The 15,200-nt window shown below is 35.2% G+C and overlaps 1 protein-coding gene across 1 annotated transcript in view; it reads right to left on the reverse strand.

Annotated features, from left to right (window-relative positions):
• Positions 1 to 1,505: 1,505 nt before the first annotated feature.
• The window catches only part of LOC123551017 (general transcription factor 3C polypeptide 5-like), a 65,112-nt gene continuing 51,417 nt past the window's right edge, over positions 1,506 to 15,200 (reverse strand). Inside the window, exons 9-10 of the mRNA XM_045339622.2 lie at positions 4,214 to 4,343; positions 1,506 to 2,445 (exon numbers count right to left, since the gene is read on the reverse strand). Coding sequence (XP_045195557.1) covers positions 2,174 to 2,445; positions 4,214 to 4,343 — 402 coding nt within the window. The 3' untranslated portion in view covers positions 1,506 to 2,173. The remainder of the gene's footprint in view (positions 2,446 to 4,213; positions 4,344 to 15,200) is intronic.

Below are 15,200 nucleotides of genomic sequence, written 5' to 3' on the forward strand. Positions count from 1 at the left end.
TGTTTAGTTTTTACTAATTAATTAGATCTAGTTCAATTGTGCCTAAAACTTAAAAAAAGTTATTCTAATCACTCTCAACTCTGATTCCTGGAAAAATCAGTACCCGTGTCATTTGAGGTATGGTCTTGATCCCATTGGGCCCTGAACCCAGGACCCACTGGTTATTTAATTAAAGCATATGACACCAAACGTAAACCTTACACCATAATCCTGAAAAGAAATGTGAAAATCTGTGCTATTTCTAAAAGTTATATCAAGTACTTTTTACTAAAAAAAGCATGTTGTTCAAAAAAAGTTGTATAAATCATTATTATCATTAGCTATAAGGAGGGCGCTATCACTGAGTAATATTTTATTTTCTTTCTGAACAAATGTTCTTGATTTTGCTTTTTTGCAGTTGCTTCAGTCAACTGAAGTAGGAAAAAACATTTTGTATCAACAATGTAATGTCATGGGTAGGGTAACAGGATGTTATTGTAACCACATCTGAGCCGTGCCATGAGAAAACCAACATAGTGGGTTTGTGACCAGCATGGATCCAGACCAGCCTGCGCATCCGCGCAGTACGGTCAGGATCCATGCTGTTCGCTTTTAAAGCCTATTGGAATTGGAGAAACTGTTAGCGAACAGCATGGATCCTGACCAGACTGCGCGGATGCACAGGCTGGTCTGGATCCATGCTGGTCGCAAAGCCACTATGTTGGTTTTCTCATGGCGCGGCTCATCTATCTTCTAGGAAACCTTACCCTTTGCACCAGGATATAAAACTTATATCATATATCAGTTACCCTTCTAATAAATAGCAATGATGTACTGCCCACCTCATGTCTGTGAAGTAACAACAAATATACATAAATCATTAATGCAAAATCCCCTTTAGACACACTGTGCTGAAATGGGGAGTCCTGTGAACAGAGACATGTTCTACAGCACCAGACCTGTGTGTGTAAAAGTACCTGTGTGTGTAAAATATACTGTAAAATCATTAATATTCATGGGGGACTTATTTTTGTGGATTTCGTGGTTGAGTCAATCCACGAAATTTAATCCCAATGAAAAAGTAAAATTTCCATTCATTTTATATTCAAAATTTGAAATCCACAAATATGCCCACGTAATTGCCGTTTTGACCAAAACCACGAAATCTGATGCCCGCGAAATTAAATGATTTTACAGTACCAGGTGAATTTCTAATTTTGTTTCGCTTTTACTGCCATTTTTCAACAGTATTTCAGTTATGTAATGGTTGGAAGTTTACCTAACAAGTGTTGTTCTTAAATTCTGTACCAGTATTAATCTACTCTCTGCAAGTAACTGCCAACTTCTCCACAAAAGTCAGACAAATCATTACAGGCACAATGTCTTTTATCAAATTTGTCACTGAAAAAACGCCACACCCAGTGTATCAAACTCCTTATCAAACAGTGTACTCTTTCTTTTCTTGGGAAAGCAGACAAGCATGTGAATTTCTAAAGCACCATAAAAAGATTCATATGTAACTAAAATGCTGTTTAAATGGAGTTTTACTGCTATTTATCTATACATGTATATGGTAGCATGAAATTAGATATCATGAAAATTTATGTATTTTCAACAAAAATTAATGCAAGTTGCAAAAGTGTTTTCAGTATCACAGCAGGAAACTTTTATAAGCCCAGAAAACACTGGCACCTTTAACCATATAAATCTGGACTGAAAGTTCTTGAACATTATAATATATCCAATATTTGCAACTACATGCTGACCCTTCGAAGGGCATAAAATTCAATATATTTACTACATATCATTTCCAAAAATCTAGCACCTATTTTCAACAGTTCCAATCACTTACTGTCATCTTTCTGTTATCTTCATATTTGTCTCATATATAATGTCCAATACACATGCAACAACAGGTTAGCAACCTATCAGTCATTTTCCAGTAATTCTTCAACAGCATCTTAAAGTCCTATTTCTATACCATTGCCAAACTTGATGTGTTTTACTGTGTTTTTGCCACTATCTTCTGCAACAGTTGTGTTTAAATGTCTTCCATTTTCAATTGGTCTCCAACACTTTCAGTTACCCCTTCGACTCTGTGATCTCCAAATCCTTTCGCTGTCCATACCAATATTATCATCTCCCATATCTTCTTTGCCATCAAGTGGTTCATGCACACTATTAACTCCATACACTATTTCACATTCTGAATATCTGTCTCAACTTCCATTTCACTTTCCTCCTCAAAATTAGTTGTTTCCTTATTGCCCAGATCTGTTTCATCTTTACCACCTTCACCAGTTATACTAAGGTCTCTTTGAGTTTCTCCCTCATTGTCTACATCTGTATTTCCTTTTTCATCAGTTGTACCAATGTCTCTTTCTATTTCTCCCTCAATATCTCCTTCCTCCTCATCAACATCACTGCCTAAACTCAACTGACCTAATTGTCTTTTTCTTTTCTTTGCTAGTGAAAGAAACGAAAAACAACATTAAAAATTTCTTGTTTATGCTCTTCTTTAAAGCAAAAACACACAAAAACAGTTAACAAGAAGGTCATCATGACCCTATACTGCTCACCTGTTAAACTTGGCATTGGAATCATCAAGATAAACATTCTGACCAAGTTTCATGAAGATAGGGTCATGTGGCCTCTACAGTGTTAACAAGCTTTTCCTTTGATTTGAGTGGTGACCTAGTTTTTTACCCCACATGACCCAGTTTCGAACTTGGCCTAGGAATCATCAAGATAAACATTTTTATCAACATTCATGAAGATAAATGTGGCCTCTAAAGTGTTAACAAGCTTTTCCTTTGATTTGAGTGGTGACCTAGCTTTTGATCACACATGGCCTGGTTTCGAACTTGGCCTAGAAATCATCAAGATAAACATTCTCACCAAGTTTCCTGAAGACAGGGTCATAAATACAGCCTCTAGAGTGTTAACAAGCTTCTCCTCAAAACTTAGCGGGTGACATAGTTTTTGACCCACATGACCAAGTTTCGGGCTTGACTTAGGAATCATCAAGATAAACATTCTGATCAAGTTTCATGAACATACAGTCATAAATGTGGCCTTAATAGTGTTAACAAGCTTTTCCTTTGATTTGATCAGGTGACTTAGATTTTCACTCCATATGACCCAGTTTTAAATTTCGCATAGGAATTATCAAGATAAACATTCTGACAAAGTTCCATGAAGATAAGGTCATAAATGTGGCCTCTAGGGTATTAACAAGCTTTTCCTTTGATTTGACCTGGTGAACTAGTTTTTGATCCCACATGACCCATTTTCAAACTTGGCCTAGAGATAATCAAGATATTCTATGCCAGTTCGTGTCAAATCAAAGCTTAAATGAAACCTCTATATGGCTGAAATGGCCAAAATAGACAACTATACCCCTTTCAGAGGCAGTAACCCTAGAACCCATGATGGAATCTAGCCGGTTTATTGTGACTTAAGTTGTGTGTAAGTGTGGTTAAAATCAAATGTAAAATATCACTTCTATCGTGTTCACAAGGTTAAAATCAACAAATTTTGGCTCTTTCAGGGGTCAATTAGGGGCCATAACTCCGGAACCTATGATTGGATCAGACGGATCAATCATAGAATCCCAGATCTATTGTTGTTTTGCAAGTTTGTATCAAATCAAACCCATAAATGAAGTCTCTATAAGGCTGCAAAAGGGGCCATAACTCTGGAACTCATGATCGGATCTGGCCAGTTTTCGGAAGGAACCGAGATATTATACCAAAACAAGTTGTGTGCAAGTTTGATTAAAATTGATTGCAAAATGTGGTCTCTATCATGTTCACAAGACAAAATAGCAAATTTTGGCCCTTTAAGGGGCGATAACTCTGGAACCCATGATGGAATCTAGCCAGTTTTTTGGAAAGGAACCGAGATTATATGCCATCATACAAGTTGTACACAAGTTTGATTAAAATCTATTGCAAAATGTGGTCTTTATCGCGACAAGAAATTGTGAACGGACGGACGAAAGACGGTCACAAAAGCTCATCCTGTCACTATGTGACAGGTGAGCTAACATTTTAAATACAACTGAATCTACAGTCAAATTCAAAGTCACTGCATTAGCAACTTGTACAATCTCTCTAATTCTTTGATAAAAGATAGACAGTTATAGGCTTCTTATAATTTAAAACTATTATATAGGGCAAATTAAACTCCACTGCAGCTGCTTTGTTTCATAGATATCATTTCATAGACTTACTTCTCCAAAATTTGAATTCTACAGAATCTCCGGAGCCGAGTAACCTGTTAAGGTATGAGTACATAATATCCCTGCATCTGTTGTTGAAATCTTCTACACACCATCCATCTTTCTCACTACATTTCTTCTCCTGAAACATCAAAATACTACTTTTTAGTACGAGAAGTCGAAAAAGTTCTGAAAATTCAAACACTTCTTTGTCAATCTAAAGAAAGAGGCCTTGATTTGATTTAGTGGCTCCACATTTTTGTTTAACCTCTAGCGGCACATGATTCTGCCTTTGCAACCAGTGCAGACCATGCAAGATCAACATGCACGTCCGTCTGATCATGGTCTGCATTGTTCACTATTCAGTCAGTAAATTTTCAGTGAAAACCCCTTCGAATATCAAATGGTATTACCCAAACTGAATGATGGACTAGTCCATTTTAGAAATATAGCAGGCTAAAGGTTAAACTCATTTATTTTAGATTAATTGTGAAGCAAGTACTTCCAAGTTATATCAATCACTCCTGACACTCATTCCTGATGGAATCCATCATATAGAGGTATGAGAGAAGACAAGCCAGTTTCCTAAACGCTGAGTGCCAAGTGGCTCTGCGGAGGAGTGAACCTCAAGGAAATATTATATTTACAGGTCCTGAATGAAACATCAGGCTTAAAATAAAATTAAGTTTGTCTGACCTTTACCTACCAATCCGAAAAGAATTGCCCCGACTCAAATAATTTTATTGCATTCCAGAGAAAAAAATTTTTTTTATTTTCTTATCAGAGGGAAAAACTGATTTTGGTGCTGGAAACTGGCGATTATTTTATTTAACAAATGCATAAATAATTATGGCAAGTGAGAAAGTAACCCGCGGTCAGCTAGTAGAAAATCGATAACGCGGACTGTTTATTATCTCGTGTATTCCGAAAATGTGTCAACTTTGCCTAAGGCCATAGGATGCAGACAACAATCAAACCGCTTATAACCGGAAGGCAATCTGACAAAAGGACATAATTTTACAAATCTAGTATCTAATTTACCCACGAAATGTAAAGTATACCAAAACGTCATGCTGATAATTTTCCATTCCATGAGCGTAATATCTAATTTCCATCGCTCGACGTTACTTCTGTTTACACATACACAAAAAATGTGCATAGTACATTCATTTTTTGTTATTATCGCATCAATCTTTTTAGCACCGCTTAAGAAGTAATATAGTTTGAATTCTAAAACGATTTTAATAAGATATCGACAGGAATATAGGCAAAATTCTATAAAAACGGTCAAATTTAAATTTAGTTCTCTGTAAAATTTCAAACAGTGCGATCTTAATTATTTATTTCTTCTAAGGGTAAATAAATGATAAATTCTATGGGCATAAAGTTCAGACTTTTGACCAGAAAGTACAAAAAAACAGAATAAAAAAATCTTAAATAATGAAAAAGCGTCAGCAATTTAAATACATGGCGTAAAACGATTTTTGGCAAACAGATTTATGTTAGTGCGGCAAAATAACTCACAGAGGTAGAATATCCACAGTTATCGTTTGACACATTTACTGTCAATTTATACAGGATATTGAACTCGCTTTAACAAATTAAAGAAGAAACTTTTTTATTGATTAATTTAAAGAACCGAGGCGGTACGATCAAACAGTGATGTGTCATATTGCGCGCAAACATGACGTAATTCCATGACAATCTCGGGCAACTATACCACTTTGATCTCCACTTCAGATGCCATGATACCGACACACTTCTTTTAGCTCTTCAAAGGGGGTGTTAATTTATGATGAAAACAAGGACAATGACTAAGTTTACCAACAGAATAATTACCGATAATCGTTAACGCTTTTTATTTCGCTTTCAACATTGGGTGGATTATGATTATTGTGTCCATATTTTTGGGACATAAGTCTTGAGAAAGTGAAAATAACTAGTCCTAACACTTTTGGAAAATACGGTAGGGGCTAGACTTTGATTATTAATACCATCGATGCAGTCATTCTGGAGAGCAACTAGATGGTGGAGATTACAAGAATAAAGTGAAAAAAAATGTCTGCTGTGAAAAGGAAATTTAAGAAGAACAAATATGATTGATTACAAAGGAAACATAGTGTACATGAGAATATTATTTGTCTACTATGTGTTAAATTATATTTGAAATTTGCTTGTACATAATACTGCTTTCATAACAGTGACAGTACTGCAGCAATTGACAGGCGAGTGGTGGGAAATTTAATTATCTGTAAAAAATATATTATAAACTGACTTAATTGTTGATTTCAAAATGTCTTTAATCAGATATTGTTTTGAAATGCATTTGTTCGAAGTGAGAAAATCTCAGTTTTCGAATTTCAAGAAATTGACAAGAGCGTAAATGTGTTGAAATATTACAGGCTAGATAGTTAATATTTTAATTTTGTTATGCCAGAACAAAGAGCTATAAAAATCTTATACTTCTTTTGCCAGGACAATGGCATAATAAATGTCTGATGTCGGAAAACCCAATCTTGTTTCTGTTCTTAGTAACATGACCAATACGTGCAAGTAGCTTGAAGCTTGAAGCTAAAAATCATCACTTCTGCTTGCAAACTGCCATAACCATTGTAAAAACCTTCTAAAACCCATAAAAAGTTATTATCTATTGAATTAAGCATCAGACACTTGTTGAAAATAAGCTGTAATTCAATAGTTGTTTAGATGCCAAATATCGCGTATTTTCGCGACTATATTGTTTTGTACTTTTAATTAATTTATTTATTTGGGTTTTACGGCGCACCAACACAGTATAGGTTATATGGCGCCAAACAGCACTACAAATTTTGGTTCCACATCTCATTTACATAGAAATAAAAACACGAGGTATGGAATCAAAATTTGCATACCTGCTGGAATCACAGAGTTACTGCAAAACCAAGTGTTAAGACCCTATTAGTCGCCTCTTACGATCATGCAAGGGTAAGGCAGTGGTTCCAATTCTTTTCATACACAGATCGTCCCAGAACCACATGGTACATGGGGCTTGTACATTTAAGCGCAGATGTAGTGCAAACAATCATGAAAACACTTTTGATATATATATATATATATATAAAGAAAAAGTGTAGACATGAAAGATACTCAAAGACTTGGTGAACTTTACCTTATGTGCAAATTAAGTCTGTGCCCATATTATGTGTGCATGAATAGGGCTAGGGGTTTATTACAAGCATACATTTAACAGAGCATCTTCAGAGATTATCTACAAGCAATAGGTATTAATAAATAGACTTTATTACTGAGACAACAAACATTTAAAAAAACTAAAATATAATAAAATTATTTACCTACCTACCTACCCACTGTAAAAATACTGGGTCGGTAAAGGTCAAACAAACTTAATTTTAATTTAGGCATCATTTGCGAGATGTAAGTGAGGACACTGTTTCTGAACTGAGTAAATCTAATCTATATTTGTTAATATTGCAATCTTACATTTTGTATCTGATAATCCTCAAAAGAAGCCATGTGCTTTATTGTTGTTAATGTTGGGTCATTAACATCCTTACCAGTATTGTAGTGTCCTCTGTAATTGTCAACTTCTCCACAACAATGAGAGGTGGAGAAAGAATGACCTTAGACATCGATATTGTCTTCTGTCAAATCATCAGCCTTGTGAGGCAAGGAGGAAAAGTATGACTTTCCAACTAATAGCCTTATGCTCTACTTATGTTTTTTTTCTGTTTTTTTTTCTTATGAGTTTAGAGTCACACCAACACAAGTTTGAGTCATTGTATGCCTAGTTTTCAAGCTTTTGATGGTGCAGGAAGATCCAAGGTGCCTCTTTGTGCATTGTTTCAGGCAACTGGGTGTGCTCTACCTATATCACAGACGGCTACAACAAAAAGCTACATTTTTGGACATTCATTGTTCCTCGCAACAAAGTTGCCAATTTAAATGCAAATATGACACATAAAACCATGCTGAAATGTGGGAATTGACAATAATTTCATAACTTAATGATGTTCTGGTCCTTGGACAATTTAAAATTTGCATGTTGCAATTTATAATATTTTCATAACAACTGGAGCTTTTCATACCAAACCTTCCCAATTTATGACTAATAACAAAAAAACAACAACATGACATGCCACAAAGTATTCCCTTTTATGGCAATGATAAAAAGCTTCCAACTGTTTACAATGGCTGCATCTACAGTTTTCCTGTTAAAGCTTTTTAATAGTCACTTCCTTATACAAAGTGGGTGTCTGTGTGAGTGAGTGTTTGTGTTTAGCATCTTTTTCAACAATTTTTCAGTTATATAAACAAAGGTGTTTACTTGTAGTGGTGAGCACAACGCCCTGCTCTATACTGCTGCCTTACTGGAACATCACACCATGGACATGTGACATAATACCTCATACAGTCCAATTATACTGAGAACCAGGCTGGCCGGTCCTAGTATTATACTCTTAACCCATAGCCTGCTGGTGGCAAGTGATTCTGCCTTTACGACCAATGCAGACCAAGATCAGCCTGCACATCTTTCTGATCATGTCTGATCATGATCTGCACTGTTTGCCGTTCAGTCAGCAGTATCTTTTTGGTAAGCACCTTTTATCAGTTAATGTTACTGTCCAAACTGAAAGACGGGTGAGTTCATTATAGAAATTTAGCAGGGTAAGGGTTAATCCTCAGTGCCTGGCAAGGAAGATACTACTTAAATACCATTTTTTACATCTTTGGTATGACTGACAGAGCCAGACAGGAAACCCAAGGCCCACACTTGAAGCGAGCGTTCTACCAAAAGGCTACGGTGTAACATTAAATTTGCTTGTTCACAAAATGCTTGTAACAAATGAAGAAAGTATTGCCAAGCAAAACACAAAATGATCTGATAAATTTTCAACGTAATTACAATCTTTAAACTGTCTTGAAGGCCTAAAAAATGTTTATTCATTTATTAATGTCTGGCAAAAGAAAATGACTTATCAACCTTTTGAGATTTCACTAGCTATTTATCAGCCATTTAAAAGTAAAAAACAAAAAACTTTCATAAAATCATAACCTCTGCATATGACCTTGACCTTGACCTGATTATGGCACATGACATGTTGGTGAATGTCTGTGCCAAGTTACTTGAATTTCCATCAATGCAGAAAAGAGTTACCTATTAGACATGAAGTGTGACCTTGACATTTTAGTTTGTGAGTTTTACATGTCCTTGGACACATATCCACTTAATATGGATATTAATATGTTTTTGCCATGTATTGATAATATCCATATATGCATAAAATTTCATAGACTGGACAAGAAAAATTGACATTAACCTTATTTTGATCTTTGAGCCACTGCCTGCAACATTTTATTTTGCTATGGCAAAACTTTATGCCAAGATATATCTGATAATCCATCAATGCATGGCAAAGTTCTTGACCAAACAACACCCTGGTAAGGGACTGAAAATGTAATCATCTTATAATTAAGTTATAAAGCAAACTGCAAAATATTTTTTACTACCATTGTATAGTATCAATCTCTTTCTTGAGGGGTCCAAAAACAACATGCACTTCTTTTACAATTTTCTATGAAATACATATATTACTTCTTATATCAAACTGTTATTATTTAAGAAATACATTTTGTATCTGAGAAAATGGCTTTAAAATTATCAAAGTAATTTCATTTTTTTCAGAAGGAGATAATTATCATTCTTGGACCAAATGATTAATTACCATACATCTTACTACAAAAAATATCTTTTGAAGGGGTGGGTATCAGTTTTATTTAAACAATTAGTCTCCAACTGGGAATTCTCAAACTGAAATATCACACAGATATGCATTGCACAGCATGACGTCATTCCTGTGCAGCATGGGATCTTATCTCTCTATAATATATTTTCCTTATTGTGGTAATTGTCACTTGAATATCAGGTATATGATAAAAATATACATATGAGCTGCGCCATGAGAAATGGTGGAGTTGCGACCAGCACCGATCCAGACCAGCCTGCGCATCCGCACAGTCTGGTCAGGATCCATGCTGTTTGCTTTTAAAGCCTACTGCAATTAGAGAAACCGTTAGTGAACAGCATGGATCCTGACCAGACTGCGTGGATGCACAGGCTGGTCTGGATCAATGCTGGTCGCAAAGCCACTATGTTGGTTTTCACATGGCACGGCTCATATAATAAATAGTCTGATATGACACCACCAACCTTGAGAAGCATTCCTTGTCCATCTTTGTCTGGCTTATCTAATTAATGTCTCCATTCAAAATTAAATGAAATTTTAGTGGGACAATAATTCTATCAGAATGATATTTTGACTAGGAAGTTTTACTGCTGTGGAGGATGACTAGCTTAATTAACAAGAGGACCATGATGGTCCTGAATCGCTCACCTGTCCCCACATGACCCAGTTTTGAACTGAGTATGACGTCGTTTTTTCTATTATTTGACTAGTGACCTAGTTTTACAGCTCATGTGACCCAGTTTTGAATTTGACCTAGACAACATCGAGATAAAAATTCTGACCAATTTTTTATGAAGATCATTTGAAAAATATGGCCTCTAGAGAGATCACAAGGTTTTTCTATTATCTGACCTAATGACCTAGTTTTTGAAGGCACGTGACCCTGTTTCGAACTTGACCTAGATATCATCAAGGTGAACATTCTCACCAATTTTCATGAAGATCTCATGAAAAGTATGGCCTCTAGAGAGGTCACAAGGTTTTTCTATTATTTGACCTAATGACCTAGTTTTTGACCGCAAGTAACCCAGTTTCAAACTTTACCTAGATATCATCAAGGTGAACATTCTCACCAATTTTCATGAAGATCTCCTGAACAGTATGGCCTCTAGAGAGGTCACAAGGTTTTCTTTTTTTAGACCTACTGACCTAGTTTTCGACCGCACGTGACCCACTTTCGAACTTGACCTAGATATCATCAAGGTGAACATTTAGACCAACTTTCATGAAGATCCATTGAAAAATATGGCCTCTAGAGAGGTCACAAGGTTTTTCTATTTTTAGACCTACTGACCTAGTTTTTGACCACATGTGACCCACTTTCGAACCTGACCTAGATATCATCAAGATGAACACTCTGACTAATTTTCATGAAGATCCATTGAAAAATATGGCCTCTAGGGAGGTCACAAGGATTTTCTATTTTTAGACCTACTGACCTAGTTTTGGACTGCATGTGACCCAGTTTAAAAACTGACCTAGATATCATCAAGGTGAACATTCTGACCAATTTTCATGAAGATACATTGAAAAATATGGCCTCTAGAGAAGTCACAAGGTTTTTCTATTTTTAGACCTAATGACCTAGTTTTTGACCGCATGTGACCCACTTTCAAATTTGACCTATATATCATCAAAGTGAACATTCTCACCAATTTTCATGAAGATCCTTTGAAAAATATGGCCTCTAGAGAGGTCACTAGGTTTTTCTATTTTCAGACCTAATGACCTAGTTTTTGACCGCACATGATCCGATTTCAAAACTGATTTAGATATTATCAAGGTGAACATTCAGACCAACTTTCATGAAGATCCATTGAAAAATATGGCCTCTAGAGAGGTCACAAGGTTTTTCTATTTTTAGACCTAATGACCTAGTTTTAGACCGCACGTGACCCAGTTTCGAACTTGACTTAGATATCATTAAGGTGAACATTCTGACCAATTTTCATGAAGATCCATTGAAAAATATGGCCTCTAGGGAGGTCACATGGATTTTCTATTTTTAGACCTACTGACCTAGTTTTGGACCGCACGCGACCCAGTTTGGAACGTGACCTAGATATCATCAAGATGAACATTCCGACCAATTTTCATGAAGATCCATTGAAAAATATGGCCTCTAGGGAGGTCACAAGGTTTTTCTATTTTTAGACCTACTGACCTAGTTTTGGACCGCACTTGACCCAGTTTCGAACTTGACCTAGATATCATCAAGATGAACATTCAGACCAACTTTCATAAAGATCCCATGAAAAATGTGACCTCTAGGGTGGTCACAAGCAAAAGTTTAAGGACGGACGCATGCATGCAAGGACGACGGATGCCGCGCGATCATTAAAGCTCACCTTGTCACTTTGTGACAGGTGAGCTAAAAAGTCCTGTCAATTACAACAATTTCATCACAAAAGTTATAATATTTGAGAAGCTGAAACAAGATCAATTTACACCAGATGAAGCATAGAAATAGCTTTTTTTTTTTTTTGGTGATATGTTCAGCTCATTGCAAGCAATCTTTCTGACAAAAGTGCTCAACAAAAGGCCCCTTATTGCATGTCTGAGATACAAATATGAAATAAAACAGAACCTTTATGATATGTCTTTGACCTAAAGATTAACCTTAACCAATGAGCAACTGGTCTCGGATTTTTTATGCAAAATGTCAACTTTTTAATGTGAACATTTATGTCAAGTAACATTTCAGAAATCCCTGATGAATGGCAGATTTATGGACCAATCAAAAATCATCTTACATCCATGTACGACCTTGATCTTGATGTCCCCATGTTATTTATGTTGAATATCTTTTCTTTTCATGGAAACTTTTATGCATCATTAAAACTAAGATTATTTGGTATACAAACATCATCTTTACCAACAGTCTACCTGTCAATTACATGTTCTACCACCCAGTACCTAATGACTGGATATTTAAAATATTCTCAGAAAGTTGTCTCCCTTTAAAACATAATGCCCTTTGTAAACAACTGCTGAAAATCAGCACTGGGACATTATTGCAAATGCATCAAAAATGAAGATATTTAACAGTTCTTTGAAAATGGTAAGATTTTAAAGGCACTGAATTGTCTGGAAGTGTGGCCCCTTAATGCAATCCTTGTCCTAAATTCAATGTATATATCCGACGAGTTAATGACACTTGTTTTGTAGAGTAATAGCCATGTTTCATATGTTTTCCAAATGATTTGATGTTGTTTGAATTTTTTTCCCAAAACAGGGGGCTAGCCATAAAAAAAATTCCTGATAGGATTATACCAAGGTTTTGGCACTGGGAATTACTATGGCTGACATAAACCTTTCAAGCAATTTACCGTGACCTTCAAGCATTACTTCAAGTATTACCTTGACCTTCATGCATGACCGTGACCTCTGAACTATTGGCCTTGGTCTTGCATAAGATTACTCCTGTAGTAAAAACTTTATATCTTTGTAACCAAATGTAGCAATTTTCATATACGTATTTTTGATGAATTGCAATTCTTTATCATTGAACTGCCTTCCTAATATAATAAAGTATCCTACTTTAATAATTTTACACTCTATTTTGGCGTATGAATATTAAGCGAGGTAAAGAGGGTGTAATCCATATGCTAATTTTATCGCATTTAAAATTCAGAACAAGTTTTATATGCAATGTTCAGAAAGCATGAACACATAAATCTTATACACTAAGTGTTTTTATATAAGTAAGAAGAATAAATGTAAAGCAATATGTGAAGATCAGCCATTAAGGAATAAATTTCATATAAAATGATAATTCTACATTTGGTACTTCCTTCAGCAAGCACTAAAAAGAAATGCAAATACTGTCTGAATTTTTTGAAACGAAAAATGCAAATGAGGCTACTGTATTTTACAGTGAACTAAACACAGGTGGGACACACACCTATGATGACAATAGTTTTCTGACATTTAAGCATTGTCATATCAGTTTGTATAAACACTTAAAAGTTACAAGAACAATCATGATATGAACTTGTTTCGACAATTTATCTTAGTTTTCATCATAAAACATCCATGATTTGATGTTAGTGACTGAGAATGAACATTTGGCTTCTTAATGACCTTATGTTAGCTATTTATCTGGATATTGCATGTCCAAACAATGATTCTAGTATATTATAATGTCTATAATGGGCAGCTCTGTCATTGCATACATCATGTATCCATGATACATGATGCGCAGTAAACCTTACTGTTATTTGTTATTAATTTGGGCTTTACAGCGCACCAACACAGTATAGGTTATATGGCGCCAAACAGGACTACAAATTTTGGTTCCACCTCTCAGTAAATCTTACTGTAATGCATACTGTGGATGAATTTTCCTTTTAACTTTACATTACATTGAATGACCTGAGGTGACTTCAAACCTTTGGAAACTTGTGTGGAAGTCAGACACTTCACCACTACGCCAACGACTGTCTTCGATTTACTATATAGGTTATTTTAGTAATTTAGTTATTTCACGATACCTAACGAAAATGCCCGAAAATGTTGGCAAAAATTAATGAGTGCCAGGGTAACCCATGTTTGTTTTGTGTTACAACATCTGCAAAGTCCCCTGCCATGGATTGGTACCCTCTCCCTTGTGGGCTTTGGCAACAACTAATTCCTCGGGATTCTGCAGATGTTATAACACATCTTTTCTCTACAGTGGTATTAAGTACCAACTCTGAGAGAACTTCCCATGCTAAGGTAAAAAGCTTCTTTGTAAAAATGAAAACTTTCTACGCTTCTTAAAAAATTCCTTGAGTGCCTACTACAACATCTCAAAACAGTTCTATCTGACAATGTTGCTACACCAAGGTAAGTTTCATTTGAGCATTTTATACTTTTATAATTATGGTAAAAATGTTAAAATTTCAGGGTGACTTAATGACAGACCAAGAACAAATGAAGAATTTAAACAGTATTTACTATACTTTTAAGTAGAAAATGAAACTATGTGTGAAAATATTTTGTTAAATTACACCTTCTAGGTAATTTATTTAAAATAAATGCAAATTATATGGTTACCATTAAATTTTGTTGCAAGTTATATCATGGCTCATTCAATTTTGACAGTGTTGCTTTGTATTTTATTGAGAAATTATTCGGCTTAAATGCCTTCTTATTTTAGTTTTAGATTAAGGATAAATTTTAACAATTTGCCTTTTCTCATGCACCTATTGACTATTTTTTTCACTGCATCAAGTCAGGTTAAAGATAAGGTTTTATATTACTTCAGGTGGCTG

This window comes from Mercenaria mercenaria, chromosome 15 (assembly GCF_021730395.1).
Source record: "Mercenaria mercenaria strain notata chromosome 15, MADL_Memer_1, whole genome shotgun sequence".
In the NCBI taxonomy this organism is placed as follows: Eukaryota; Metazoa; Mollusca; class Bivalvia; order Venerida; family Veneridae; genus Mercenaria; species Mercenaria mercenaria.